The sequence below is a fragment of the Rattus norvegicus genome, chromosome 20 (assembly GCF_021556685.1).
Source record: "Rattus norvegicus strain SHRSP/BbbUtx chromosome 20, alternate assembly SHRSP_T2T, whole genome shotgun sequence".
In the NCBI taxonomy this organism is placed as follows: Eukaryota; Metazoa; Chordata; class Mammalia; order Rodentia; family Muridae; genus Rattus; species Rattus norvegicus.
The window spans coordinates 3,705,794-3,733,707 of NC_141553.1; the positions used below are offsets into that span (position 1 = coordinate 3,705,794).

The 27,914-nt window shown below is 50.0% G+C and overlaps 2 protein-coding genes across 20 annotated transcripts; both read right to left on the reverse strand.

The window, feature by feature from the left end:
* Positions 1 to 205: 205 nt before the first annotated feature.
* Positions 206 to 4,366, reverse strand: RT1-CE5 (RT1 class I, locus CE5). Of its 5 annotated transcripts, none has more exon segments than NM_001008843.2 (8): positions 206 to 664; positions 795 to 842; positions 1,079 to 1,108; positions 1,287 to 1,421; positions 1,549 to 1,824; positions 2,803 to 3,078; positions 3,770 to 4,039; positions 4,243 to 4,342. In NM_001008843.2, coding segments are annotated over 8 exon segments (1,113 nt in total). In that variant the 5' UTR covers positions 4,316 to 4,342; the 3' UTR covers positions 206 to 659.
* Positions 2,109 to 27,699, reverse strand: LOC147998483 (class I histocompatibility antigen, Non-RT1.A alpha-1 chain-like). Of its 15 annotated transcripts, none has more exons than XM_087598579.1 (7): positions 26,756 to 27,699; positions 26,284 to 26,553; positions 25,827 to 26,102; positions 24,583 to 24,858; positions 24,213 to 24,242; positions 23,811 to 23,858; positions 23,212 to 23,677 (listed from the first exon to the last, which is right to left on the reverse strand). In XM_087598579.1, exons 2-7 carry the CDS (start codon positions 26,420 to 26,422, stop codon positions 23,673 to 23,675), a joined length of 774 nt encoding a protein of 257 aa, XP_087454705.1. In that variant the 5' UTR covers positions 26,423 to 26,553; positions 26,756 to 27,699; the 3' UTR covers positions 23,212 to 23,672. The 15 variants fall into 15 exon arrangements, 14 of the variants coding, with proteins under 14 accessions (XP_087454705.1, XP_087454697.1, XP_087454698.1 ...); XM_087598571.1 differs by having other exon boundaries at positions 24,418 to 24,858; XM_087598572.1 differs by having other exon boundaries at positions 24,418 to 24,858; positions 26,284 to 26,441; positions 26,756 to 26,840.
* Positions 27,700 to 27,914: the final 215 nt, after the last annotated feature.

Genomic DNA, 27,914 nt, shown 5'->3' on the forward strand with positions numbered 1-27,914 from the left:
GGATCTGGCCATCCTGTGTGTGACCCTGTGATCACAGACGTGTGCTTCATAATGATGAAAAGAATAGAGCACAGAGATGACACAGCCAAGGAGTGACCCCCAAAGATGACAACACACTGAGCTCCACCTGGGCACAGCCCTGTCCACACTCAGCTCCCACAGCCCCACCCTGTCCCACCAGACACACACAGCTTAGTGACACAGATTCTGGAAGGTTCTCCACCTGCCATTTATTTAAAACAAAAGAAAACAAAACCAAACCAAAAAAAAACCCTCTAAGTATTCTCAATAACGTAATTTAAAAAGCCATCAACACGTGTGTCAAGGATGTGAACAGTCAAGTTCACACTCAGATTCTTATTCTCAGTGTAGAAGTGAGGAGTTGCAGCTCAGAGCAGCACTGAGTGACAGGATGCAGACGTCCCCAATCCCTAGCCCCAGGCTGGACCAGCAAGGTTGAATGTGGAAGGTAACACAGGCAGTGCAGGGACAGGGTCCTGAAGTGCAGGGCAGGCTGGGCTCCACAGTTCTTCACACTGAAGCCATAGAATCACAGGGAACATCAGACACTGGTGTCTAAAGAGAACTGAGGGCTCTGGATGTCACAGGAGAGACCTGAACACATCGTCTGTCACTCAGTCCACTCCAGGCAGCTGTCTTCATGCTAGAGAACGAGAGTCACAACCATCACTGTGAAGACAACAGCCCAACAACCCTCCACTCACAGGGGATACTGGGAGTCCCTGAAACCAATCAGGTCCACATTGACCCTCCCCAGTCAGACCCAGAGTTACCTTTACAATCTGGGAGAGACACATCAGAGCTCTGGGAGCTGTCCCTGCCTAGGGTAAAACAAAACACATGTATATATATATATATATGTGTGTGTGTGTGTGTGTGTGTGTGTGTGTGTGTGTGTGTGTGTGTGTATAGTATTTGTGTATGTATGGATTCATATCACTGTACATCTCAGGCCCCCAGAAGATTTCTCTGGAGGAGCTACTATGGATTCCCAGAGCTCCCCACATCTCCAGCTTCACTCCAATACCCTCAGGGACACTCCTGCCCCCACACTAACCTGGAGAAGGGGTGTAGACTCCTTTTCCACTTGTGAGAAGAAAAGCTGTGAGAAATTCAAGGAAGGTCTTGTGAGGAGGAAGTTTCCAGAACTGACAGAGGACCCATTTGGAGACAACAGCAATGAGGGGTGTGGCTGTGCTTCCCAATAATGAGCAGAGCGCTCTTCTAAAGGAAGCTGAGGGGAAACAGACCCTGCCCTTTCCTACCTGTTTTTATCCATCTCTTCCTCAAAACAGTTCTAATGACGGCTACAACTACAATGATGGCCATAACTGCAATGATGGTCACAGTTCCAAGAATAACAGACATTCCCGTGTTGGAGTTGGTGGAGGGAGGAGCCTCTGGGAAGGACAGGTACAGGAAATGAAGGTGGGGGTCATGATCCCACCTCTCAGCCCTGACCAGCTCAGGGTCTGCAGAAGACTCCAGCTTTTCCTGACCCCAGCTCTAAACCCACACCCTCCTTACCCCATCTAAAGGTGAGGGGCTCAGGCAGCCCCTCATGCTCCACACGGCATGTGTAACTCTGCTCCTTCCCAAGAGGCACCACCACAGATGCCCACTTCTGGAAGGTTCCATCCCCTGCAGGCCTGGTCTCCACAAGCTCCATGTCCTGGGTCAGGTCCTCCCCATTCAACTGCCAGGTCAGGGTGATGTCAGCAGGGTAGAAGCCCAGGGCCCAGCACCTCAGGGTCACATCACCTTCAGGTCTGGGGTGAAGGGTCACATGTGCCTTTGGGGGATCTGTGTGGAAGATTTAAGAAATCACACAGTTAACAAGACAAACTGAAATATACACAAGACACAGTTAAGTCAATGATGACACTGAACTGTGTGTGTCTGACACTTGAACTGTCATCTCACTAGTGAGCTGCAGGGAGAGCTGGTCCCCTCAGCACAGAACTGCACACTTTCCTGAGAGACTCAGAAGCTAAGAGGGAATCCACATGAGGCTGTGGATCAACATGGCCGTCCTTATGTGATGTTCTATAGCATGAGATGGTTAGTCATAGAACGGAAGGGGGAATGGAAAATATTTGATTTAATATGTGTTTGCAGAGAAAAACTGACTAGAAGCAAAATAATGCCTTCAAAAAAAAAAAAGGAAAGAAAAATAAAGTAAAATATAAGAAAAAGAGAGAAAAAAAGAAAAAAGAAAAAGAAATCCCACAATTTATATTCCTCCAGGGTACCCACAAGGGCTCATGGGACCATTCTCCACTGTAGGAATAGAGAGAATTGGGGTGTGGAAGAGAGGCAAACCCCACATCAGGGAGGGATCTGTGAGAATGTATTCTTTGGAAAGTTCTAGAAACTGGGGAGAACCAGCCTAGTGTAGTGGAGTCCATGTCTCCTATGAGGAAAAGAGACTTCTGGTCCTGAGGTGTAAGGGCTGACACACTCAGCAGGACAGGAGTCAGTGTCCTCAGAGAGTGGGTGGGGGCAGAGAACCTGGCCTGGGAGAGGCCATGGCTGACAGCAGGAAGCCCTTGCTGTTAAGTGGGGAAATTCTCTCCTTCCCTCCTGAGAGGGACTCAGAACTCTCCAGGGAGAAGGCTGGGCCCTGGGAGAGGCAGTGCAGTCATTGTGATGAGGGATCAGGAGACCCAGGGACACTGTCTCCCCTCTGAGACAGGGGCATCACCCAGCTGAGGGTTTCTTCTTCCCCAGGACTGAGCCCCACCCTAGGGCAGAGGAAGAGAAGCCCGCGGCCCCCCGCACCTGAGCGCATCAGTGTCTCCTTCCCGTGCTCCAGGTATCTGAGAAGCCACTCCAGGCATGGACCCTCCAGGTAGGCCTTGTAATAGTCTAATTCACCAGCCTGATCCCACTTGTTTAGAGTGATCTGTGCTGCCAAGTCCGCAGCCGACCACGTCTTCAGGTCTTCGTTCAGGGAGATGTAATCGCGGCCGTCATAGGCGTATTGCTCATACCCGCGGCGCAGGCTCTGGTCCGACCCCATGTCACATCCAGACATCACCTGGAGTGTGTGAGAGCCTGCCGGACCCCGCGGTCAGCCCCGGTCCCGGCCCCGCCCACAGCTCCGGCCCTGCTCACCCGCCCCGGCCACGCCCACACGCGGACTCCTTTTTCCAGGAGGGGAAACCTGCCCGGGTAGGTTTGAAAGAATTAAAATAAAAACTACAAAAGAACAGCAGACAAGGCGACAGGACAGAACGGGCCTCAGATATGCCCGGGCAAGCCTGAAAACAAGGTCATGGGATTGTTCCAGGAACTGGCTAGCCACTACCAAACTCCCTGCTCTACAAATAGAGATAAGACGCTCTTCTACATTATGAACATTCCAGCCCGCACATACTGCTTGCTGCTGAGACCTTGTACCCATTTCCCTTGCTGATGTATGAATTAACCAATCAAATATAACCACGCCGAATCCCCTTGCCTTCCTCTATAAAAATCCTTGAATTTCTAGTCTTGGGGTCGACTCCTCTGTCTCCTGTGTGAGATACAAGCCATCCGAGAGCTCTGATAATAAACTGCCTCCAGTGCTTTACATCAAGAGCCGGTCTCTCGCGTTTCTTCGGGGAGTACAATCCCGCGACTGAAGTGGGGTCTCCCGGAAGGGGGTCCTACAGGTTTAGCTCCAGAACCTTGGACTTGGGCTCAGGGACATCTCAGTCCGTGTGAGGACTCGCAGTGGTCTTGACCTTCGACCCTGGTCACTCACCGCCCTCGCTCTGGTTGTAGTAGCCTAGCAGATTCCTCAGGCTCACTCGGAAACTCCATTCGTGTCCCTTGACGATCTGTGTCTGCTGCTCCCAATACTCCGGCCCCTCCCGCTCCATCCACCGCGCCCGCGGCTCGTATCTCGGATTCTCCGCGTCGCTGTCGAAGCGCACGAACTCCGTGTGGTCCACATAGCCGACGATAATGAACCGGGGCTCCCGGAGGCCGGGCCGGGACACGGCGGTGTGGAAATACCGCAGCGAGTGTGAGCCTGGGGGCGGCGTGCAGTGAGACCCCGACCTCCTCCCGGGATCCCGGGCGGGTGCGCGGGCCGGGCGGGGAGCAGGGGGCGGGGCTCGGGACACGGGTGGAGAAGGGGCGGCGGGTCTGGTGTGCGACCCGGGGACCGGGCTTCCCCGGTGCCGCTCCCACCTCGCCCCGCAGAGGCCGTTTCCCTCCCGACCCCGCACTCACCCGCGCGGGTCCGGGTTGGGGCCAGGGCCGCCGCCAGCAGCAGGAGCAGCGTGCGCGGTGCCATCGCCCCCATCTAAGATCCCAGACCGAGCTGTTTCCCGCGTGCTGCGTGGACTTTACAACCAGTGTCTGTGGCGACGCTGATTGGTTCACACGGATCGCGGCACCCAATGAGAGTGAGAATTGCCAGCGCATCATCAGTATCCGGGCAGAAGGACCTGACACAGGTTAGGAGCAGAAGTGAAACAGGGGAGATGGGGAATCTCCAGCTCCGCCCCTGACCTCACCGCCTGGCAACTAAGACTTTGCCTGAACCCAGTGCTGTGGGGCAGAGCGCTGTTTGTCGCGGTGTCTCCGAGTTCTGACCCAGAAGCTGCCTGAACACCAGGAGACACCTGCAGGCCTTTCTGTGTGCTCTCCTCCACCCTCCTCTTCCTTCTTCTCTTCGGAAGTCAGACCCTGGAGTCTTCTAGGAGAAAAGTGACTTCCAGGAATACAGTCACAACACAAGCCTTGTGGATGCAGTGAGAGATGCTTCTCCTTTAAGAGGAGGCGCTGGCCTGCAAGCCCCATCCTGACCCCACAGAGACCCCTCTGTTCAAATGCAGTGGGCTGCTCACACTGCCAAGCCTGAGTGCAGGACTCTCATCTGTAAAGAGGAGGCTTTGCCTCTTCCCTCAGGATTTTTCTTCTGAACCTCGGATTCAGACCCAGACTCCTTGTGTTTATTCCCAGAAGATGCATCTGTGGCTCCAGGTGGGTGCGTTTTACAAGGATCTTCATTCCGAGTCCTGAGATTGTCCATGTGGACCTGGGTCATTGTCCCAGCACAGGAGACCCCGTTGTCCACAGGGAAGAGACCCCTGTGGAGACCACAGACAGCAAAGCGCCCTGTGCTACACTGCACTTACCCTATGTCCACACTTCCCCTGTGCAGCTGCTTTAGTGACTAAATCACGGTAGGAGGGGACCTGTAATTAACTATACCACAGAATAATGAGAGCGTGTGGGAGAAGTTATTAATCTGTGACCTTTCACTCCTTCTCTGACCTTCACTCACACTTAGGAGCCGAGAAGGTGAGGGACATGAATGTCACAGTTATGCGGGGCATTGGATCTGATAACTGAGTTGGGGCCCCACAGTTCCTCAGGTGAGCAGTGTGGACACTGGAGGAAAGATGATTCTCAGGCCAGAGAGCACACACTGGTGATGTGAGGTTTCATCCCTGGTCAGTAGTGTGGGGAAAGATTAAATGTGTACATTTGTTCATTCTGTGGATCTCTCCAAATCACAGCCACAGAACTGAAGTGGAAAGAAGAGGAGAGATGGGTGGGGGCTCCTGAAGAGAGTCACCCATCACACAGAGCAACAAATGTGGTGAGCACTGGTGTGCACTCCAGTCACCTCCCCATGCAGGTCTCCACAGCAGCCCAGCAGCCTCTCCAGGATTCGGAGGCTCCTGTTTCAGTGATCCACCCTTATTAGGTGCTGTGAGTGTTTTCAAGGGAACTTGAAGCTCTTAGGTTCCATCCTGACTGACCTAAGGATGCAGTTGGGGTAGGCATCCCCACCGAAAGGATCTGTCTCTGTTACTTTTCTTCTCATTTATTCTGTTTTTTTGAGACAAGGTCTGTCTGCACTGCTCTGGTTGTCCTGGAACTTACTATGTAGACCAAGCTGGCCTTGACTTCCCAGAGATATATCTGCCTTTCATCCTGAGGGCTGGGTGTCTTAGTTTCCCTTTCATTGTTGTAAAGAAACACCATGACCAAGGCAACAATTCTAGAAAGAAACATTCAATAGTGGCTGGTAACAGTTTCAGGGGTTTAGTCCATTATAACAGGAAGCATGGCAGCTGCAGGCAGACATGGTGCTGAAGGAGCTGAGACTTCTACATCTTGATCCAAAGGCAGCCAGGAAGAGGCTCTCATTCCACAATGGGCAGAGCATGAGCACAGAGACCTCAAAACCCTTCCTCTCAGTGACACACTTCCTCCAACAAGGCCACGCCTACTCCCACAAGGCCACACCTCCTAATAGTGCCACTCTTTTTGGGCCAAGCATCCAAACACATGAGTCTATGGGGGCCACCTATTCAATCAACAACAACAGGATTGAAGGCCTGTGTTAGCACACTAATTCTAGTTAGTTTTTATTACTGCCATAAGACACTATGACCAAGGCATCTTATAAAAGAATATGTTTAATCTGTTATATAGTTTCAGAGGATTTGAGTCCGTGATGGCAGAGGAGAGGTGTGGTGGGGGAACAGCTAAGAGCTCCCGACTTGATTTGCAAGTAACAGACTGAGACACTGTGAACAGTGAAAGTCGAGTTTTTAAAAATTTTGATATATATAATATATATAATATATGTAATATAAAATATTATTGTATATAACATATAATATTGTATATGATATATATAATTTATTCATAAAGTACCTGTCTTCAGACACCATAGAGGGCATCAGATCTCATTACAGAGGGTTGTGAGGCACCGTGTGTTTGCTGGGATTTGAACTCAGGAACAGTCGTTGCTATTGACCACTGAGCCATCTCTCCAGCCCAGTAAAAGTCTTTTAAAACCTCAGTGCACACACCAGTGGCACACATCCTCCATCAAGGCCACACCTCCCAATCCTCTCTGAACATGGCCTCAGCTGGATTTGAAGGATCCATTCCCATGAGCCTGTGTGGCTGTTGTCATTCAAACCAGCACAGCAGTCACTGTGAAGTGTAAGAGGCCAGCAGGGTTCTGGAGATGTGTCCAGTGCAGGCTGAGGGAAATGCCCTCACACAGGGCACTCTGCTGAGTTAGGTCTCCCCCTTTGCCTCCGTCTCCTCCTGCTCAGCCCCTCTGTGTCTCTGTCCCTCAGGTCTCACCCCATCCGTGCCCAGCTCCCCTCCCTCCTGAGCTCTGCACTGACCCTGTCTCTTCCTTGGCCTCTGGTTTCTCTATGGTGCCAGCCAGCAGCTGTGAGGCAGCTGTGTGGTTCCTGAGGCAAACATTCCAATGGTGGCTGGGGAGATGGCTCAGCAGCCAGGAGCACTTGCTGCTGGTGCAGAGGATCCAGGATGAGTTCCCTCAGCACACGGTGGCTTCCACCGTCTGTGACTTCAGTTCCAAGGGATCAGTGGCTGTGCACCTACATGTTTATATGCACAAAGAGGACAGGTCATGAAAATAAATATGAAAAAATATGATTTTAATCATCCTGCCTGTCTTTCTTCTACACATCTAGAGTGTGAGGCCAGGGGCGGAGGGCACAGTGCTGTTCAGACAACAGTGGACCACCAGCCAGTGAAGGGAGCTCTGTAACAGGAAGGTAGAGATGGTTGAAATAGAGTGTATTGAAATGACAATTTATCGAACAGGATAAATTTAAATATACAAAAGATCTTTCTCTGTGCACAGAGGAACATGGCCTCATCCCAGGAAGAAGACACAGGGTGTGCTGCTCTTTGTAATTGAGCAGATGTCAGTTTTGATTCCCCATGAACAAGATAAATTCTACTCAGACGGTTGGATAGTAATTTATAACAGTCCAGGACATCCAAACACCCAGGCATTCCTGCAGGGAAAGGTGTCCCCTTCCCCCATCTTCCCTCCCACTGCTGACCCTCCAGGTCTCACCTGTTGAAGATGGTAGAGAAGCGTCCCATCCTTGTCCAATGGCGCCACCTGGTGGAAGAAACAGAGAGGACAGAGTCTGAGCCCACGGAGCTGAGGGTAAAGGGGACCCAGGCTGGCTGAGCTGCCCCAGGGCTTCCTTGCTGTCTGTGCTTCTCCAGGGTCTCGGGTCTCATGCTGCCCTGCTCTCATCACACTTACATCCAGAAGAACTTTACATGCTTTTCCAGCCGTGGGAAGAAAACACCCTGTAAGAGGGGAGGCAGGAGGCATAGCCCTGAGTGCTCAGAGGAGCTGCAAAGCCCCAGAGTAGTTGCAGAACTCTGACCTGGACTATGATGTTGATTGTTTGATGTCAGGTCCATGCGGGGTTAACTAAAACCCCAAAATGGAGGGCACCATCTGTGAGGTGGTTTTGCTTAAGGTGAAGTGGGAAGATCAGTTTCTGATCCTTTCCTTTGATGGAGGAAGAGACACCTGTAATCCTGATTATTTGAGTGGAGTCCCTCCCCGTTTCTAATCTGGCCACACCTTCTGCTGGAGGCCTCAGTGTAGACATGGAAGGAATGGCTTGCTCTTTGTCTTCTTGCTCTTGCTCCTGCTCCAGCTCCTGCTGCTTCTGTGGGGCATTCCTGCCTGCCTGTCCTTGCTCTGCATAATGACAGCAGACTTACATTTATTTATGGATGCCTAGGCTTCATGCTGGGCCTGTCCCAGCTTCTCCTAACTCAGTTATCCCATTTACACCATCCTAAGTTCTGCCATGTGGCTGCTCACCTCTCCTCAGATTCACACATCCCGACCCCTCTGAGTCTGGGTGGTGACTCCCCCATGCTTCTCTCTTCCCAGAGTTCCTCCCTCTGACCACAATCCTGCCTTCTGCTCCCCTTGGCTATAGGACATAGGCTTTGTATCTCATCCTTCAGAAGGTGCTTTAGGTAGGCAGGGTAATCCAGGCAGTATGATAAAGGAATGGAGGTATGGCCACTGCTCCCAACAAAGAGAAAAGACCTGCTGAGGTGCGTGTAAGAAGAAATGAAATGTCGGGGCTGGAGAGATGGCTCAGCGGTTAAGAGCACCCGACTGCCTTCCAGAGATCCTGAGTTCAATTCCCAGCAACCACATGGTGGCTCACAACCATTTGTAATGGGATCCAATGCCCTCTTCTGGTGTGTCTGAAGACAGCAACAGTGTACGTATATATAATATATAAATAAATCTTAAAAAAAAAAGAAGAAATGAAATGTCAAATGCACAGTCGAGGAAGATCGTCATAAATACCAGTCAGGAGAGAGGGAGATTTGCTTAGGGACACTGTAGAGGACAGACACATGAAGCTGAGGAGTGGTAATTACCCACCTGGCAGAAAATAGCGTCAAATGAATGGGATTATAGAGTCTGAGCTAGCCGGACAGCAGCCAAAGGTATTTGACCAAGGCCTTAAGCATATACGTCTCAGGGTCCTTATTTCTTGACCTGAAGAGGCTGGGTAGAACACACGAGGTCAGGGCTATAAACACCAGGCAGTCTTGGCACCTGTTGCAGAAATGCGGATTAGAAGTTACACCAGCATTTCTGTGCTGTTTGCTTCAGAATGTCTTTGTACAGATATTTGTGTTATCTGTGTATCATACAATGTAGCACCAATTGAGAGAATTATAAATGGCTATAGCATTTGAATTTGAGATAGAACAAGAATGACCCTCAAGGGACATTGCCACTCTTTCTAAATTTACACGGCCTTTGTGATGTCACACGGGACAGTTATGTCATGTTTCCCCATTATTATGACCTGGTTATTGGTTTCATTCGAAAGTTCCCCATCACACAGGGAGATGTGACTGTGTGTCCGACTGCATATCATTAAAGTAAGTGGTGTTTTTTCCTCTGACCCAGCTTGCTCCCAGTAATTGACACAGAGAGACTATGGTTTGTTCAATTCGCTTTAAATCACGATCACTGGGCATTTCTGTTCTGTTCTAATCCTCTAAGCTCACCCAGCTTCCTCCCAGCCTAGTCTCATGTGATACTGTCATTGTAGTGTAGAAGTGACTCTATCTGTGACTTGGCTGTTTTCTCATGGTGGCTTCTCCACCTCTCCTCATGGCTGAAATCCCCCCTCTCCCTTTCTCTCCTCCCCTCCATGGAATCAGAAGTACCACCCTGTTCTCTCCATTGCTCAGTTCTTGGCTGATCAGCTTTATGGACAAAGCAGAAAACAGACGGGGAGCAATGTTTGCACACACTCCAGACAGGACGTTCTTACAGTAAGCATTCCAGGGCCACGCCCAGTTTAAAACCAGATGTGCAGAAGCCAGAAATCGTCATTTGAGTGACACAAAGGTAATCTTTACACGGTGCACAATGACAGTTGTGCTAACAAAGCTGACGAGAGGTGGACGTGTGGTGGCCAGGCTTACATGTCAACTGGACTGCATCTGGAGTTAACCCCAACATGGAGGGAACACCTGTGACAGGATTTGCTCAGTTTGAAGTGTGAAAAATCAACTTCTATATGGATTTTGTGGTAGGAAGATACATTTTAATCCAGAATATCTGAGATGGAGACCCCTACCCTAAAATGGACCTCACCTTCCGGTGGACGCTACATAAGGACACGGATGAAGGAAGCCTTTGCTCTTTGCCTGCTGCTCTGCCCTGCTGGGAAGTTCCTTTCTTCACTGACTTGAGCGCCTACGTCTTTGGGGTGGTAGCTTACACTGAAGGGCAGCTGAGGCGTCCAGCCTTGTGGACTGAGCATCTACTGAATTCTTGGAGTTTCTATTCATTGTCAGCCATTGCTGAGTTATCTGGACCACAGACTGTAAGACATTATCATGCATCAAATACATTATATTATATATAACATATAATTGTTCGTTCTATACATTCTGTTACTCTTGAGACACGGCTAATACACAGACCCAGCACGGCCAGGAAGCACTGGTCTGCCCTGTGGTGAACAGAAATGTGTGGTTTAATGAGAATGGCCCCCCAGGCTCATAGATGTGAGTGCTTGGTCCCCAGGGTTGGGCACTGTCAGGAAGTGTGGCCTTGTGGGAGGGACTGTGCCACTGAGGTGGCTGAGGAGTTTCAAATGCTCAGGCCAGGCCCGGGGTCTGGCTCTTCCAGCTGCCCGCGGATCTGGATGTAAACTCTCAGCTGCATCTCCTGCATCTTGTCTGTCTGTCTGTCTGGTACTGTGCTCCCCACCGTGACAACAAGGAACAATTAGGATCATGGGTGCCATTGGGTGGCCATTCGTGCTGTTTCTCTAAGGGACACTGAGGCCAATGTTGCATGGACAGGTGAATACACTTAGGGATCTTCAGGTTTGGTTTCAGATGCACAGGGTGGAGGATTCTAAGAGGCCTCCCAAGAGAACAGGAGGGTGGGAAAGATCCTGCTGCCCTGGGTGAGAGAGGGGAAGCAGAACGTCACTGCAGCCTGGAGCCATGGGCGTCCACAGACTCAGGGAGAAGAAAATGAGGACCAAGCTGTTCTGTGGGTCATCACCACAACCCAGCAACCTGGCCAAACCTAAGAGTGCCGATGCCTGGTGCCAGGACTTTTGTAGAAGCCAGAAGTGGAATGAGAACCAAGCTCTCATAAAGGATCTTATTCATAGGAAAGGGTTGGGAATGGAGTCTCAGAAGCCATGAGGCCTAGAGGAGTTGCAGGGTTAGAGTTGCAAGTTACAGGCGTCTCTAACATGAGAGGGTAGGAGAGGGCAGGAAGAGTCACAGTAGCCCAGCAGGGCCCTGAAAACCACAAGGGTCTAGAGGAGCTGTGAGAGAGGCAGCTCTGAAGGGAAGGTGAGCAAAGGGCAGATAGGGGGCGCCATGGCCCAGGAGACCTAAGGGAACCGCAGAGTGGCAGCTCCAGTGGTGGGAGAATGGGGCCAGCTGAAGAGGGCCAGCCTTAAAGACTGTGGCTGGAGGTACCAGTGAAGGCAAATACTCGAGACCAATGAAGCATTGCACAGCCAGCTATGCAAAACGGCCATCGCTGTCCATGGCGTCCTTTTATACTCCCTCTAAACATCCCGTGTCCTCCCACAGCTCAGGAAAACACCATGTGAATCTGTCTTACCAAACTCCATGTGTGTCTGTATCAGTTAATATATCTAAAACTTCCGCTCCAATCTGCCAATTTGCTGGAGTACACAGAATTGGTACGAAGCCTTCAGAACACCATTTCTCTGTGAAGTCAAGACAAACAATGACCAGCAAGGAATGCCCAGGTACCATCACCATCTAGCATCTTCCCTCCGGTGGGAAGTTCTTCTCGGCTGCAGACAGCTTTTCTGCAGTGCCATGAAGATCAAACTTTTGGTTTCCTTAGAGAGTCAGTTCTGTGGGATGGTATTTTGCTGAGGCAAACATGTGAAGGAGTGTTTTCCTGAAGCAAACACAACTGAAAGGACATTCTGCTAACGCAAGGACGTGAAAGGACCCATGATGTATGATTATTTGATTATGACACACAGGGGTTGGTTCACCTTACATTGCTTTGTGGAGCTCCACTAGTTCTGATTCCATAGAGAGAAATGCACCAGAAATGTCCTGGTGGTGTGCTGGCGGTTCCCTGCTGCTTCCGTGGACTGGGCTGATTGGCAGAGTGACGTCAATCTGTGAGTGATACAGACTTATGTGAAGTTTGGCTAAGATAAACTCACAGGTTAAGGCAAGACACTTGGTGAGGCAAGACTTATGGAGGACATGCGAAGTTTGGAGGGAGTATAAATGGGACCCAATGGACAGTGATAGGAGGCTTGGATTGCTTGCACGGCTTTCTTTGTAATGCTTCTTGGTCTCCTGTCTTCACTGATCTGCTCTTCCCTGAGAGAGGCTTGCTAAGGAACTTCTCCTGGTGTCTCTACTGATCCTAATCCCTCCTGATGACCCATGCTAATTTGTGTGAGTTCTAGCTGTTTCTGCAAGGTCATGCTACCATTGCTGCTATCCGGACACTAATGAAGTGACCTGTGACCTGAACTGCTGATTTCCTGACAACACAGAGGAAACTTGCTCCAAAGATCAATTCCTAAACAGGTCCATTTCCCCCGTATCCTAATACCCTTTCTTTTCCACTACCTTTAGTGGGTTGTAGGCTTGAAGGGAGGTTAAAGCATTTAAGAGACCACATTAAAGTAGGACTGAGGGGCTGGAGAGATGGCTCAGTGGTTAAAAGCACCCGACTGCTCTTCCAGAGGTCATGAGTTCAATTCCCAGCAACCACATGGTGGCTCACAACCATCTGTAAAGAGATCCGATGCCCTCTTCTGGTGTATCTGAAGACAGCTACAGTGTACTTATATATAATGATAAATAAATAAATCTTTAAAAAAAAAAGTAGGACTGAGAAAAATATAACATTACAGCACCATCTCTGTCGAGCTGCTGGGCAAGGCAGGAGAGGAGGTGCTGTCACTATGGAGATGCAGCTCCTATGGGACAGTTCCTTGCGTGGTATGGTAACAAGACTGTAGGTGAGGCAGGAAAGGTGTCACCATTGTGAATAGCTCCTCCTGACAGCAGTAGGCTGAGGCAGGAAAGGCGATGCCCAACCACGGACAGCTCCTGGGACTTTGGCAGGCTGAGGGGATGCCATGGCCTCTCCCATTAGGACAGGAGGTTCAAGTTTTGTCAGCTCCTGTCAGGGCATATCACTGCAGGCTGGGGCAGAAAGAAGCGATTTGCTGCACCTTTGATGGGATTTGCAGCTAACAGCTTAGGGTGTACAGAACTGATCATTGTTTGAAAATAAAATGCACATTTAACAAGTGGTGCCAAACGTGGGGCACTGCAGAATGGGCAGGTTTATCTCAAGTGCCTTAGAACAAAGGCAGGGGAAAAGGAATGGATACTTTGTTTCAAAAAGCCAACAATGTGTTTGCTGAAACTTTTCCTGGGCCATGCCCTGCATGGATTTCCCCAACAGTTTTCTTTTCGACTCCCCCTCATTTGAGGCTATTGTTTATAAAAAGGAGGAAAGACTTGACTGAGGAACTGGGATAAATACGGGAAGAAATGGAGAAGCTTGGGATTGAAAACATGGAGGGAAAAAGGAAAACAGCAGGGTTCTCTCTCTTCTGAGAAGTAGCAGAGTTGGCTATGCAGCTAGAGAAATTAGCATAGAGGCAGAAAAGCTTGAAAAATGTCAAACACAGAAAAGGGAGAACTAGGCTCATTCCCAGTGACTGAAGCAGAGAGACGGAGTTTCACCTAGGGAGAAAGAGGGGAAGGAATGGGGTCAGAGGGCGGTCAGGTCAAAGTGGGAAACTGAAGGAAGGTCAGAGGAGACAGCCATTTTCAGGAGACAGGGATAAAGCACAGCACCTTCTGAGGACAAGCAGTCCTAGGTCACAAAATGACCAACAGCATTGCAAGTAGTAATACAGCATATGTCTGCTAATGGAGATAATCCACAAGGTTATGACAAAACAGAAAGTTGCAAATGGCCACTGATAAATCAGGAGAGGGGGGAAAAGCAAAGTAATTCAAAGCCCCTATGCTTCAGCTCAAAACTCAGAGTCCTGGGCAAGCCTTGTGGTAATATTAGATTTTCCTGAATGTCTCGATGTAATTACTGAGTCTCAATATGTAGAAAGAGTTATTCCGCTCATAGCAACTGAATTCATCCTGGGAAATTCAGAATTAACTTTGTTACTTATGCAACTGCAACAGGCGGTCAGAAATAGAAACTGTGTCTTATATATCACCCGTAATCCAGTCTTCACAGGCTTCCCAGGTCCACTAGCAGAAGGAACTGAAATTGATGAATTAGTAACAGGAAATGTGTTACAAGCCTCAGATAATTGTGAAAACACTAGCTTAACAGTAATTTTTTTTCGGAGCTGAGGACCGAACCCAGGGCCTTGTGCTTGCTAGGCAAGTGCTCTATCACTGAGCTAAATCCCCAACCAAAACAGTAATATGTTAAAGAAAAAATTCTATCACCAGGCAAAGAGAAAAGGAATTTATAAAAATATGTCCTTCTTGTTTTTCGTAGTAACCAAACTCCTTTACACACTGGAAGGAACTTTAAGGGAACCAAAACCAACCAACCAACCAACCAAACAAACAAATAAACAAACAAACAAACAAATAAACAAAAATCTGGCAAGTCTATGTGTTTCAGTTTTGGAAAAGGAAAGTTTCTATACAATACCATTGACACATACTCAGGCCTTCAATAGGCAACTGCTCTGAGTTCTGAAAAGACTGATTCTGCAATTACACATTTACTGGAAGGAAGGGCTCTTCTTGCGATACCTGTACAAATTAGGACTGAAAATTCCCCTGCTTATGACTCCAGTAAGATGCAGCAATTCTGCCCTCATTACAAAGCACATTACAGCTACACCACACAATCCTGCAGGGCAAACAGTGGTAGAAAAGACCCAATCACACCTTAAAGAACACAGCTATAAAAACAAAATGAAAGAATAAAGGCCCCAGGGGTAGAATAGATTGTGCTCCGTTAACTTTGCATTTTCTGAACATTAACCAGAGAGGAACAAGAGTTGCCGAGAGACACTGGTACAAGGGGAAAACTGTGGAATTAAATCACCCTATATACTACAAGGATGTGTTAACATCAGAATGGAAGTCAGCAAATCTATGGTGTTGGGGATGCTGATTTGTTTTTATTCCCGCAGGACACAAAAGATTGTAGATTGCATCAAAAATCATAAAGCTCAGAGTTGACCAGGGAGGTCCTCTGAAAACCATGGCCACTCACCCAGACCAAGTAAAGGAGAGAACCTGACCAGACACTGCCTTCCTATGACAGCCAGAAAAGCCCAGACAAGAAATGTTCAGCTCCTAACCACTGACAGGCCCATGTCACAGAATATTTCATTATTGTACATAGAAAACCTAATTGTGAGCAAAATATAAAATCCTCAAAACAAAAGCCAGGCTGGTTTGCCACCTGCAATCCTGGTTAATTGGGAGCCCGAGGCGCTGGCAGGAAAGGTTACTCCACTTACAGAATAAGGCTAAGGCCAGCCTGGACCCCAACCTGAAAGTAAAGGGCTGGGTCATAGGTCAGGGGCAGGAAGCAGTCCCCATGTTCTGTTTACAGCGGGGGGTGGGGTGGGGGGAATTTCAGGTGAAAGATGATGTCAGGGTAAGAAAAGGTAATTTGAGGTTCTTTCCTTTACCCCATACACCCCAGGGCCTTGGCTGCACCAGGCTGGGGGGCCCTAAGCTCGACGAGACCCAGCCTTGGGAAACCATGCGGCTTTCTCACTTGTCACAACTTTCCCACCTACTCCACCACCCCCTCCAGGTGCCAGTCCTGGGGCTCCCAGGCTCCTGGGTTCTCATCATAGCCCTGGGTGTTCTGGAACTTGCTATGTGGTGGAACAATGCAGGGATCCGCCCTCCTGAGGGCTGGGATTAAAGGCATTTAATCCTAAAGAATCCCGGAACCCTTTCGTGGAGTGGGTCCCATCAAACTCAGCTGGTGTGCAGCTCAGTGAGGACAGGGTCAGGAGGTGGGGAGCTCATATCCCGGGCGACAGCAACAACAAAAGAAAGAGAAACTAACGCCTCGATGTGGGGACGGTGCAGGGGATATCCGGTTCCTTAGTGTGGCCCTTGTTCAGTGTGACCCAGACAGCTTCGGGGGCGCGTGAAGCTGCAGACCGGCAAGCAGTTCCTGCAGTCTGGAGGGACTTTTGGCACAGGACCCTTGGGAGCTGCGATGCCGCTCATGGCCGCCAGGCGGCAGCAGAACACACGAGTAGGAGCCTGTCCAGGTTCTGATCACCTAAGTGGCTGTGAGCTTTGAAAGCTGGGGAAGGCTCTTCATACAGAAGCAGCCAGGAATTTCCCCTTCAGCCCCAAATCCTCTGTTTTGCGGTTTTCACGGATCCTTATGATCTTCGGGCTGAAACACAGATTGCACCTCTGGCTCCTCCCCTGAACACACACACACACACACACACACACACACACACACACACACACACACACACACACACATACACACACACACACACACACACACACACAAAGACAGACGCACGAACGCACCCACGCACGTGCAGGCCCCCCGCCCCCACATACACACCCGACACTTGGCATGCAGAGGTGAGGCAGGAGGATGGAGAATTCAAGGTCAGGACAGGAGAGAGTACTCAGAGGTTGAGAACACTGACCACTCTTCACAGGTCCTGAGTTGAAGTCTCAGAAATCACGTGGTAACTCACAATCCTCTAGAATAAGGTCTGGCTCCCTCTGCTGGCGGGCAGGCATATGTGCAGACAAAACGTGTACATAATAAATAAATCTTAAAGAGAGAATTCAAGGTCACCCTGAGCTACAAGACATAGCACAAACAGCATAATTGGGCGAACACACAGGCTGCATAGACGAGTAGCATCAGGGGCCACTCTGTAGGGGGAGTTGTGTCGATTTTTCCCTTCCGTTGCTCAATCCTAAGACCAGTGGATAAACCTAGTGCAGGGGACCCTAGAGCCCTGCAGTAGGGTTGGTAGGTGTTCCTTCATGCTGTAATGTTCCCCAATATTGTTAAAGGATCTCTTTCTTTAAAGAAACCTTATTTTTCTTCATTTCTTTTTTGTTCTTTTAAAAAATATTTTTATGTAAAAGGGTATTTTGTCTCCACGATATGTCTGTGCACCACGAGCATGGAGTACCCCAGGCGGCCAGCAGAGGGCGCCCTATCCCCTCTGACGCTGGAGTTACAAGTGGGTGAGAGCTGGGAACTGAACCCAGGTCCTGTGAAACAGCAATAAGCATTCTTCACCTCTGAACAACCTCTCCAGCTCCATAATTTACTCAGCATATTTTTATGCCTTGGCTCTCTGTGATTCTTTTCTCTGCAGAACAGGGCCGCACTCAGGCCTGAGCCACCCAAATACCCTTCAGAGACGGTCTGTACAGGAGAAGCCCTGGGTTCCTCAAGGTCACAAGTCCAAGAGTCCCAATCTGTCCCCACAGTGTTCAGTCCGATGTCCTCCAGCACCAAGCAAGGATTGGTAACATAACTGGCACATGGATCCTTCCAGATGCCCTGTGTGGACTTAGATTTTTCAAAACCTACTTTAATAAGCTTACTTAAATGTCTTAACCTCTCCTCTAGCCCACCACCCACCCAGAGGTAGAAGAGAGGAAAGGTTAACAGGCAAAGGAAGATGTGCACCTGTCTAGAAATAGTTCTTTGGGGTGAATCCAATCTGCGTCGTCAGGATACCAGCACTGAGCTCACACGGGTCAGCATTGGCAGTTCACTCCAGAAGCAACTTTGAGGCTCTACCCATCGGCCTGAGTGTGCAGAAGCAGGATGAAGCTGCCAGGACACCACCAGAAGTTCCTTGGTTTGTTTCTCTCTACAAAGTCATGGCAAACAATCGGCGAAGAAGGCATCAGCATCGTCAGTGAAGAGCGGCTTCAGCAAAGCCCAACGAAGACCCACGAAGAGTGGCAAGGGGAACCAAAGCCACACAGTGTCGTCCCTGGTCTGTTGGGTTATATCTATACCCTTTCCCAACACCACGAGTTCTCTTAAGAGGACATCTCTCAACCTCTAGCAAAACACCCCATGCCCCTCTTCCAGGCAGCTTCCAGAAAACACCACGTGTCTGCTTCAGAAAAAAACATCCTCTCATGAGACAGTTTCGAGAAAAACATTACACGACACAACCGAGTCTCCAAAGAAACCAGAAATTTCCACTTCAGGCCTGGTTCTCCTAGATTAGGTCCTCAGATCAGTTGGCTGTGCTGCCAAAGTGTTTGTTTGTTTGTTTCTTTTCTTTCCTTATTTTTAAAGATTTATTTATTTATTCTATATAAGTACAGTGTGGCTGTCTTCAGACACACAGAAGAGGCATCAGATTGCATTACAGATGGTTGAGAGCCACCATGTGGTTGCTGGGATTTGAACTCAGGACCTCTGGAAGAGCAGTCAGTTTTCTTAACCACTGAGCCATCTCTCCAGCCCACCAAAGTGTTTCTTGTACTCCACCCATGTCTGTTTTTAATAGGTAGGCTCCAATTCCATCTTTAGCCCAAAGCTTTAGTATGGGATTTTGAAATAACAGAAAACCCTTGTCTGCTGACTGTGTTTTAAACATTGGGAATGTGGTTCAGTGACTAGAGTGCCCATCTTGTACACTGCAGGTCCCAGGTTCAATTCCTCAAGACCTCCAAAAACAGGGCAGGGGCACCCAGGCCAGGATGGTGAGGTGACCCATGTGGCAGGGCTTGCCACCAAGTCCGACCACCTGAGTTCAGTCCCCCAGAACCCACATGGAAAGAGAGAACTGGCTCCCCAAGGCTGTCTTCTGACTCCCTCCACCCCCAACACAACCACCACTGGGGATTGCCCTGATTCACACACAATGCACACACACACAAACACACACACACACCACACAGCAATAGTGTAAACACATAACACATAAAATATTGAAAATGCCCATGGTTGTCCTTGCACAGGTTGCCCTTTAATCCTTCTGTCACCTTCTCATCACAACGTGGGTTTTGGACACAGGAAAATTCCCCACTGGAAAGTGTGGAGGCAAATAGGACACAACTTATACACGTGTGTTTCTGTGTCCTTCAACAGGAAACAGTTGTAGTATAATTAATAAAGCTGACAACCGGTTCTGGCGATTTCCCACTCCATGCAGATTCGGGAGCTCTAGCTGTTCCTCTGTCAGCCGCTTTCACACACTGTCCCCTTGGCGGGCTGTTACCACGCCTGACACACACATCCCATTCCTCGGTCTGTGCTAGGGTGGCCCCACGCCACGCTAGCCCCAAGCATTCCATAGCCTAGCACAGCTTCCTGTCAGGGACTCTGCTCACTCTCCCAACAACCCAGTGAGATCATGACTCAACAGACTGCAACCCAACACCCAGGTTTATGTGTTAAATACTCAGTGTGCAGTGCATCCACACAGTTAACTCACATCCAACTGATAAGGATACAAACCGCCCACGTAGACAAGATAAATCTGCCTATAGAAATCCATCCCTAAAGAAATATTCATAACAACCTGTGTCTACATAGAGATGCTTGGTGAGGATCATTTACGTCTCCCTCCATGTTGCTTCTCCCTTTCTGTTCCCCACTCTCCTTCTAAAACCTGTTCCCACCTCCCTTTCTTCTTGCCCAATGACAGGCCTCTTTGATCTTGTGTCTGCCTTCACCTCCATAAGGACATCAACCTACATGAAACCAGCATGGTTCCTTCTTATTGCACTGATTTAATAGTTATGTGTAGGGCTGTGCGTGTCATGACGCCCGTGTGAGGCTGAGAGGATATCTTAGGGGACTCAGGTCTCTACATTCACCATGTGGCTTCCATGGATCAAACTCAGGGAGCAGAGCTTGGTGCCAAGCACCTTTACACTCTGAGCCCTCTCGACGGTCCCCTTGGAAATCATTGGGTTCGAAGGTTTCCTTTGGAAAGTCCCTTCCTTCCTGGACTTGGCATATACAAGAGATGCCCACCATGACATTAGAAAAAGCATTTACTGGCCAGATAGGTACCAGCTTTGCCTTGGGTGACTCTGGAGAACCAAGCCTTCCGGCCCAGGCCCCACCTGTGGCAGTGTCAGCCCGCTATGGCTGGGAGAGGCCAAAGCCTCAATCCAGACTCCATTTTAGAGAACTTGAACTCAGGCAAACTAACAGGCTGGTGCCTAGCGTTAGTTTCCAAGTTACCTCCCAACAAAAATGGAGCCCAGCTCCAGTCCCTAGGCAACCCCCATCAGGACTTGTGTCTCCAGGTTACACCCAGACAAACCTGCATCCCCCAGTTACAAGCCCATCCCCTGTCCAAGGACCACCAATGCAGAGGGAAGCAGAAGTTAAGTTTATGATACGATTCTCAGCACCAGCCAATGATGTCAAAGGCCATAGTAACTTCCCAATTAGACACTTGCACACTCCCCCCACACTTACTGCTTACTTATTGGGGCTACAGTGAGCCCCAATAGATATTTGGGGCTCCTCATCACCAAAACTGTCCTGCAGGACACAGTGTGCTGGCCTGAACTGGTTCAAAGGAAAAGGCCCTACTGTGATTACCTCGGATCGGCTCCTGTCTGGATTTGGGGGATCTCTAACATTCCCCTGGCACCACACCCGGAAGACCCCATATTTGCACTGAGAGCTTGGGTGTCACTGTCTATATTAGTTACTGTGGTCCTTCGGATAAGACAACCCCTGTATTCTTGGTCTCTTGCACTTGGAAGAGCTCAAGAGAAGGGTAGAACAGCTCAGAATAATGACAGTGAGAAAGAGATTTCTGAAGGGCTAGAGTTTAGTTGTAGCATCAGGCTTGTTAAATAGATATCTCATATGTAGTTGAGAAAATAAAGTTGCGGGTTGGAGAGATGGCTCAGCGGTTAAGAGCACTGACTGCTCTCCCAGAGATCCTGAGTTCAATTCCCAGAAACCACATGGTGGCTCACAACCATGTGTAATTGGACCTGATGCCCTCTTCTGGTGTGTCTGAAGACAGCAACAGTGCACCCATGTACATGAAATAAAGAAAATCTTAAAAAAAAAAAAAAGAAAGAAGGAAAGAAAAGAAAGAAAGAAAGGTTCTCTTGCTGAGCAGTCAGGTTTCTACCTCAGCTTCTGCCTCCCATGTCTTTAGTGCTATGAATATGAGATGATTTAAATGGTCACAGGCCTCTGAGGGGGACTTTGCTCTCCTGCCATACAGAGCCATCCAAAGGCAGAGCAACCACAGGTGCATCAGCTGCAAGACCCAGGTGCACAGAGCTGGGGGTGGAGATTAAGAGACTTCAGGGAGTTAACTCCAGAACACAAGACGGAAAAGGTAAGAGAGTCCAGGAGTATAAGAGATTCAGGGGGCGGTACCCAGGTTACAGGAGAGAGAAGCATCTCAGTTCGCTAAGTGGAAACTTCTGGTTTCTTTGGAAAGTCAGTGGAGACAAATGATGCTTTGTTGAAGGAGACACAGGGGAAAGGATGTTATGATAAGACAGAAACGTGACAGGACACGTGACAGGACACGTGACCCGACATGCGACGGGACACCTGATGTTTGGAAGGAATGTAATTAAAACCCAAGAGACAACAGGCGAGGCTGCATGCTATGGCTGAGTCTTACCATTGTTTATTGGTCACCGTTTCTCCTGATTTCATAGAGAGAAATGCACCAATGATGTGCTGGTGGCTTCCCGTTGCCCCTGCAGTGGGCTGTTGGGCAGAGTGGAAGTTTCGGGATATGTGCACTGATACAGACTCAAGTGGAATTTCACTGAGGCAAGACTTGTTGGAGGACACGTGCTGTTTGGAGCGAGAATGAAGAGGACACAGTGGACAGTGGGGGCGGCTTGCACAGCTGGCTTTGCAGTGCTTCCTTGGTCTCCAGTCTTCACCTTCCCAGAGCTGTGCTTTGTTGAGCGAGTCACAGCAAAGAACTTCTCCTGGCTTCCCTGCTGGTCCTGCTCAGTCCTGCTGACTCATGCCGATTTGGTGGAGGCCTGGCAGTTTCTGCTGCCTTGTGCCACCGCTGATGATTCATGTCTGCCATCTTGACACTACTGACCTGGACAGCTGCTGTACTGTCAATTAGAGATTGGAGTTGCCCCCAGGAACTACTACACACCAAACAGCTCAGCCTCCCAGCTTCTTCTGAACTGACCAGCCATTGCTGATTCTTGTGAACTGAGTTGCAGATTAATTTGCCCCAGAGAACCATTTCTAAACAGGCCCACCTCTCCAGTATCCTCATAACACTTCTTTTCCATGTCCTTTGGTGGGGTTTGGATGAGAAGGGAGGTTACATATTTAAGAATTCCATTACTGAAAATAGGTTTTGAAAAGTCTAATCCAATTATCTCAGCTGTGGATGTGCTTCTGAAAGTTCAACAAAAAGGGACATCCTACACCTCAGTTCCCTGACACTGGAGAGGAGAAGCAGAAATCACCACAGCAGCATGGCTACAGGGAGAGCCCAGGGCAGCTTCCCGACCCCATCATTAGCAGCTAAATCAAGTGGGTGGGAGGAAATATAGTGACTTATCTTGTGCACCCTGCACTTTAGAGGACCTCACTTGAGTCTCTGATCTTCAGCCCTGGGGGCTCATAATCCTGGGGACAGGACAAGGCTCTGGCCTTCCCTGTGTCCTTGTGATCACAGACTCTCCCCATGTCTTCACAGTGATGGAGAGGGCACAGCTGGAGGTGACAGAGCTGAGGCCTGAGCCCCTCACAGACAAGAACTGACTGAGCACACCTGGGCACAGCCCTGTCCACACTCAGCTCCCACACACAGCCTGTCCCTCCAGATACACACAGCTTAGTGACACAGATTCTGGAAGCTTCTCCATCTGCCATTTATTTTATTCGAAAGCAAAACAAAACAAAGCAAAACCCCACAACAAAAAACCTCTAAGTATTCCATCCAGTCATTAAAAAGCCATCAACACTTGGGTCAAGGATGTGAACAATCAAGTTCACACTCAGATTCTTATTCTCAGTGTGGAAGTGAGGGGCTGAAGCTCAGTGTAGCAGAGAGTGACAGGATGCAGATGTCCCCACCCCCCACACCACAGGCTGGACAAGCCAACCTTGGCTGTGGAAGGGAACGCAGGCAGTGCAGGGACAGGGTCCTGGTGTGCAGGGCAGGCTGGGCTCCACAGTTCTTCACACTGAAGCCATAGAATCACAGGGAACATCAGACACTGGTGTCTAAAGAGAACTGAGACTCTGGATGTCACAGGAGAGACCTGAACACATCGTCTGTCACTCAGTCCACTCCAGGCAGCCGTCTTCATGCTAGAGAACGAGAGCCATAAACCATCACTGTAAAAACAACAGCCCGACAACCATCCACTCACAGGGGATTCTGGGAGTCCCTGAAACCCAATCATGTCCACATTGCCCCTCCCCAGTCAGACCCCAGAGTCACCTTTACAATCTGGAAGAGACACATCTGAGGTCTGGGAGGTGTCCCTGTCTAGGGTAAAACAAAATGTGTGTGTGTGTGTGTGTGTGTGTGTGTGTGTGTGTGTGTGAGTGTGTGTGTGTGTGTATGTGTTTCTGTATATGTGTATGTGTATGTATGGATTCATATCACAGTACAACTCAGGCCCCCAGAAGATTTCTCTGGAGGAGCTACTATGGATTCCCTGAGCTCCCCACATCTCCTGCTTCACTTCAATAACCTCAGGAAAGGGGTTGGGGATTTAGCTCAGCGGTAGAGCGCTTGCCTAGGAAGTGCAAGGCCCTGGGTTCGGTCCCCAGCTCCGAAAAAAAGAACCAAAAAAAAAAAAAAAATTACCTCAGGAACAATCCTGCCCCAAACACTAACCTGGAGCAGGGGCATAATCTCCTTTCCCACCTGTGAGAAAAAAAGCTGTGAGTTCAAGGAAGATTTTGACAGGAGGAAGTTTCCAGAACTGTCAGAGGACTCAGCTGGAGACAGTAGCAATGAGGGGTGTGGCAGTGTTTCCCATTGATGAGCAGAGCTCTCTTCTAAAGGAAGCTGAAGGGAAACCGACCCTGACCTTTCCTACCTGTGTTTCTCCTCCAACTCCTCACAACAGCTCCAATGAAGGCCACGACTACAACTTTGGCCACAGCTCCAAGGACAACCAGAACAGCAATGATTACCATGCTGGAGTTGGTGGACGGAGAAGGCTCTGGGAAGCACCAGGGTCTGCAGAAATCTCCCTCCTTACCCCATCTCTGGGTAATCGGCTCAGGCAGCCCCTCATGCTCCACACGGCATGTGTAATTCTGCTCCTTCCCAAGAGGCACCACCACAGATGCCCACTTCTGGAAGGTTCCATCCCCTGCAGGCCTGGTCTCCACAAGCTCCATGTCCTGGGTCAGGTCCTCCCCATTCAACTGCCAGGTCAGGGTGATGTCAGCAGGGTAGAAGCCCAGGGCCCAGCACCTCAGGGTGACATCACCTTCAGGTCTGGGGTGAAGGGTCACATGTGCCTTTGGGGGATCTGTGTGGAAGATTTAAGAAATCACACAGTTAACAAGACAAACTGAAATCTACACAAGACACAGTTAAATTAATGATGACACTGAACTGTGTGTGTCTGACACTTCAACTGTCATCGACTAGAGAGCTGCAGGGAGAGCTGGTCCCCTCAGCACAGAACTGCACACTTTCCTGAGGGACTCAGAAGCTAAGAGGGAATCCACATGAGCCAGTGGGTCAACATGGCCGTCCTTATGTGATGTTCTATAGCATGAGGTGGGTAGTCACAGAACAAAAGAGGGAATGGAAAATATTTGATTTAATGTGTGTTTGCAGAGAAAAACTGACTAGAAGCAAAATAATGCCTTCAAAAAAAAATAAAGAAAGAAGAAAGTAAGAAATAAGAAAAAGAGAGAAAAAAACAAAGAGAAATCCCACAGTTTATATTCCTCCAGGGTACCCCACAAGGGCTCATGGGACCATTCTCCACTGTAGGAAGAGAGAAATGGGGTGTGGAAGAGAGGCAAACCCCACATCAGGGAGGATTCTGTGAGAACGTGTTCTATGGAAAGTTCTAGAAACTGGGGGAACCAGCCTAGTGTAGTGGAGTCCATGTCTCCTCTGAGGTAAAGGAGACTTCTGGTCCTGAGGTGTAAGGGCTGACACACTCAGCAGGACAGGAGTCAGTGTCCTCAGAGAGTGGGTGTGGGCAGAGAACCTGGCCTGGGAGAGGCCATGGCTGACAGCAGGGAGGCCCTGCTGTTAAGTGGGGAAATTCTCTCCTTCCCTCCTGAGAGGGACTCAGAACTCTCCAGGGAGAAGGCTGGGCCCTGGGAGAGGCAGTGCAGTCACTGTGATGAGGGATGAGGAGACCCAGGGACACTGTCTCCCCTCTGAGACAGGGGCATCACCCAGCTGAGGGTTCCTTCTTACCCAGGACTGAGTCCCAGCCCGAGGGCAGAGGAGGAGAAGCCCGGGGCCCCCCCGCACCTGAGCGCAGCACCATCTCCTTCCCATGCTCCAGGTATCTGCGGAGCCACTTCATGCATGTGCCCTCCAGGTAGGCCCTGCGTCTCTCTGCAACACCAGCCTGATCCCACTTGTTCCGGGTGATCTGCGCAGCCACGTCTGCTGCTGTCCAGGTCTTCAGGTCTTCGTTCAGGGCGATATAATCGCGGCCATCGTAGGCGTGCTGCTCATACCCGCGGAGGAGGCTCCAGTCCGACCCAAGGTCACAGCCATACATCCTCTGGATGGTGTGAGAGCCTGCGGGACCCCGCGGTCAGACCCGGCCCCGCCCCGCCCTCTCCCGCCCCCGGACCCTTCCAAACTGAAAGGGAAACCGGCCCGGGTCGGTTCTGCTCCTGAACCTCGGACTTGGGACCGGGAAGTCCCCGGCCTTGTGGGGACGCGGAGGGGTCGTGACCTCCGACCCGGGGTCACTCACCGCCCTCGCTCTGGTTGTAGTAGCCTAGCAGGTTCCTCAGGCTCACTCGGTAATCCTGCTGCTTTCCCTTGGCGATCCGTGTCTGCCTCTCCCAATACTCAGGCCCCTCCCGTTCCATCCACCGCACCCGCGGCTCCATCCTCGGGTTCTCCGCGTCACTGTCGAAGCGCACGAACTGCGTGTCGTCCACGTAGCCGACAGAGATGAATCGGGGCTCCCCGAGGCCGGGCCGGGACAGGGTGGTGTGGAAATACCGCAGCGAGTGTGAGCCTGGGGGCGGCGCGCGGTGAGACCCCGACCTCCTCGCGGGACCACGGGCGGGTGCGCGGGCCGGGCGGGGAGCAGGGCGCGGGGATCCGGACGCCGGTGGCGAAGGGGCGGGGGTCTGGTGAGCGACGCGGGGACCCGGCTTCCCAGGTGCCGCCCCCGCCCCTCCCCGCAGAGGCCATTTCCCTCCCGACCCCGCACTCACCTGCGCGGGTCTAGGTCAGGGCCAGGGAGGCCACCACAAGCAAGAGCAGCTTGCGTGGCAGCATCGCCCCATCTGAGATCCTGGACGCGTCTGTGTCCTGTGGGCTGCGTGGACTTTATAACCAGCCCTAGATGGCACTACCCAATGGGAGGTCAGAGGGAATCAGATCCCTAGGAGCTGTTATAGCAGGATGTCATTACACAGTTGAAGGCGGTACAAGATAGAACTAGGCCTGTCATTAGACCAGAAGGAAGAAGAAAAGTTTTAGAGAGGAGGAGACTGGAACAAGGAAGGAGAGAGGCAGTGGAGAGAACATGGAGGCAGATGTTAGGATTCTCTCTGCACATTTACAGGTTGTTATGACTATTCTTAAGGGATGGATGTGTACAGGGCTTTGTATGTCTAGATGAGCAAATTCTATCTTATCAATTGGATCAGAGGTCATTGTGTTGTGTGTTCTTTCATGTGGCGATTTAAGTTCAAGAGAGTGTGTGGTGGCTAGACTTGCTAGTCCACCATGAAGCTGGGTTGTGTATTTCTGGCATGGTGGCAACCTGCCTTGGGAACTAGATGGCTCTTAGAGAGAGGCTGCCAGGTTCAGAAAGTAGCCATCAGCAGTGTGATATGGGATGGAGCAGAGCAGGTGAGACGCTTTGCTGACTGAGAAGAAGATATCTACCAGGTATCTTGGGACACTACAGTGCCTGATCTAGTGCAGAGTAAGAGACAGCATTTTTTATAATTTTACAGCTACAAGCTGTGAAGAGGGTTGTGGCTCCAAGGCAAGGAAAGAGCAGGGTTGTGCTGCAGGAGAAGGTGGTGAACTCAGGGAGCAGAGTAAGGCCCTTGTGCACCTCTGTGTTAGTGAGGGTTTCCATTGCTGTGATAAGACCCCATGACCAAAAGCAACCTGAGGAAGAAAGGATTTATTTCAGTTTCCACTTACACATCACAGTCCATCATTGAAGAGATTCAGGGCAGGATCTTGAAGCAGGACTCTAGAGGTAGGAGCTGAAGCAGAGACCATGAGAACCATTGCTAACTACCTTGTTCCTCATGGCATGCTCAACCTGTTTTCTTGTACAATCCATGACCACCAGCCAAGATTACCTCCAGTGGGCTGAGCCCTTCCATATTCATCGTTAATAATAATTTTCAA

Coding starts and splice junctions, on each gene's coding strand:
- LOC147998483 (XM_087598571.1), bottom strand. CDS start 26,422: ATGGAGCCGCGGGTGCGGTGGATGGAACGGGAGGGGCCTGAGTATTGG. Junction 26,103..26,283: donor CTACAACCAGAGCGAGGGCG/GTGAGTGACCCC, acceptor GGGGTCCCGCAG/GCTCTCACACCATCCAGAGG. Junction 24,243..24,417: donor GAGTTGGAGGAGAAACACAG/GTAGGAAAGGTC, acceptor TTTTTCTCACAG/GTGGGAAAGGAGATTATGCC.
- RT1-CE5 (XM_087597340.1), bottom strand. CDS start 4,315: ATGGGGGCGATGGCACCGCGCACGCTGCTCCTGCTGCTGGCGGCGGCC. Junction 3,079..3,769: donor CTACAACCAGAGCGAGGGCG/GTGAGTGACCAG, acceptor GGGGTCCGGCAG/GCTCTCACACACTCCAGGTG. Junction 1,422..1,548: donor GCCCCTCACCTTTAGATGGG/GTAAGGAGGGTG, acceptor TGTCCTTCCCAG/AGGCTCCTCCCTCCACCAAC.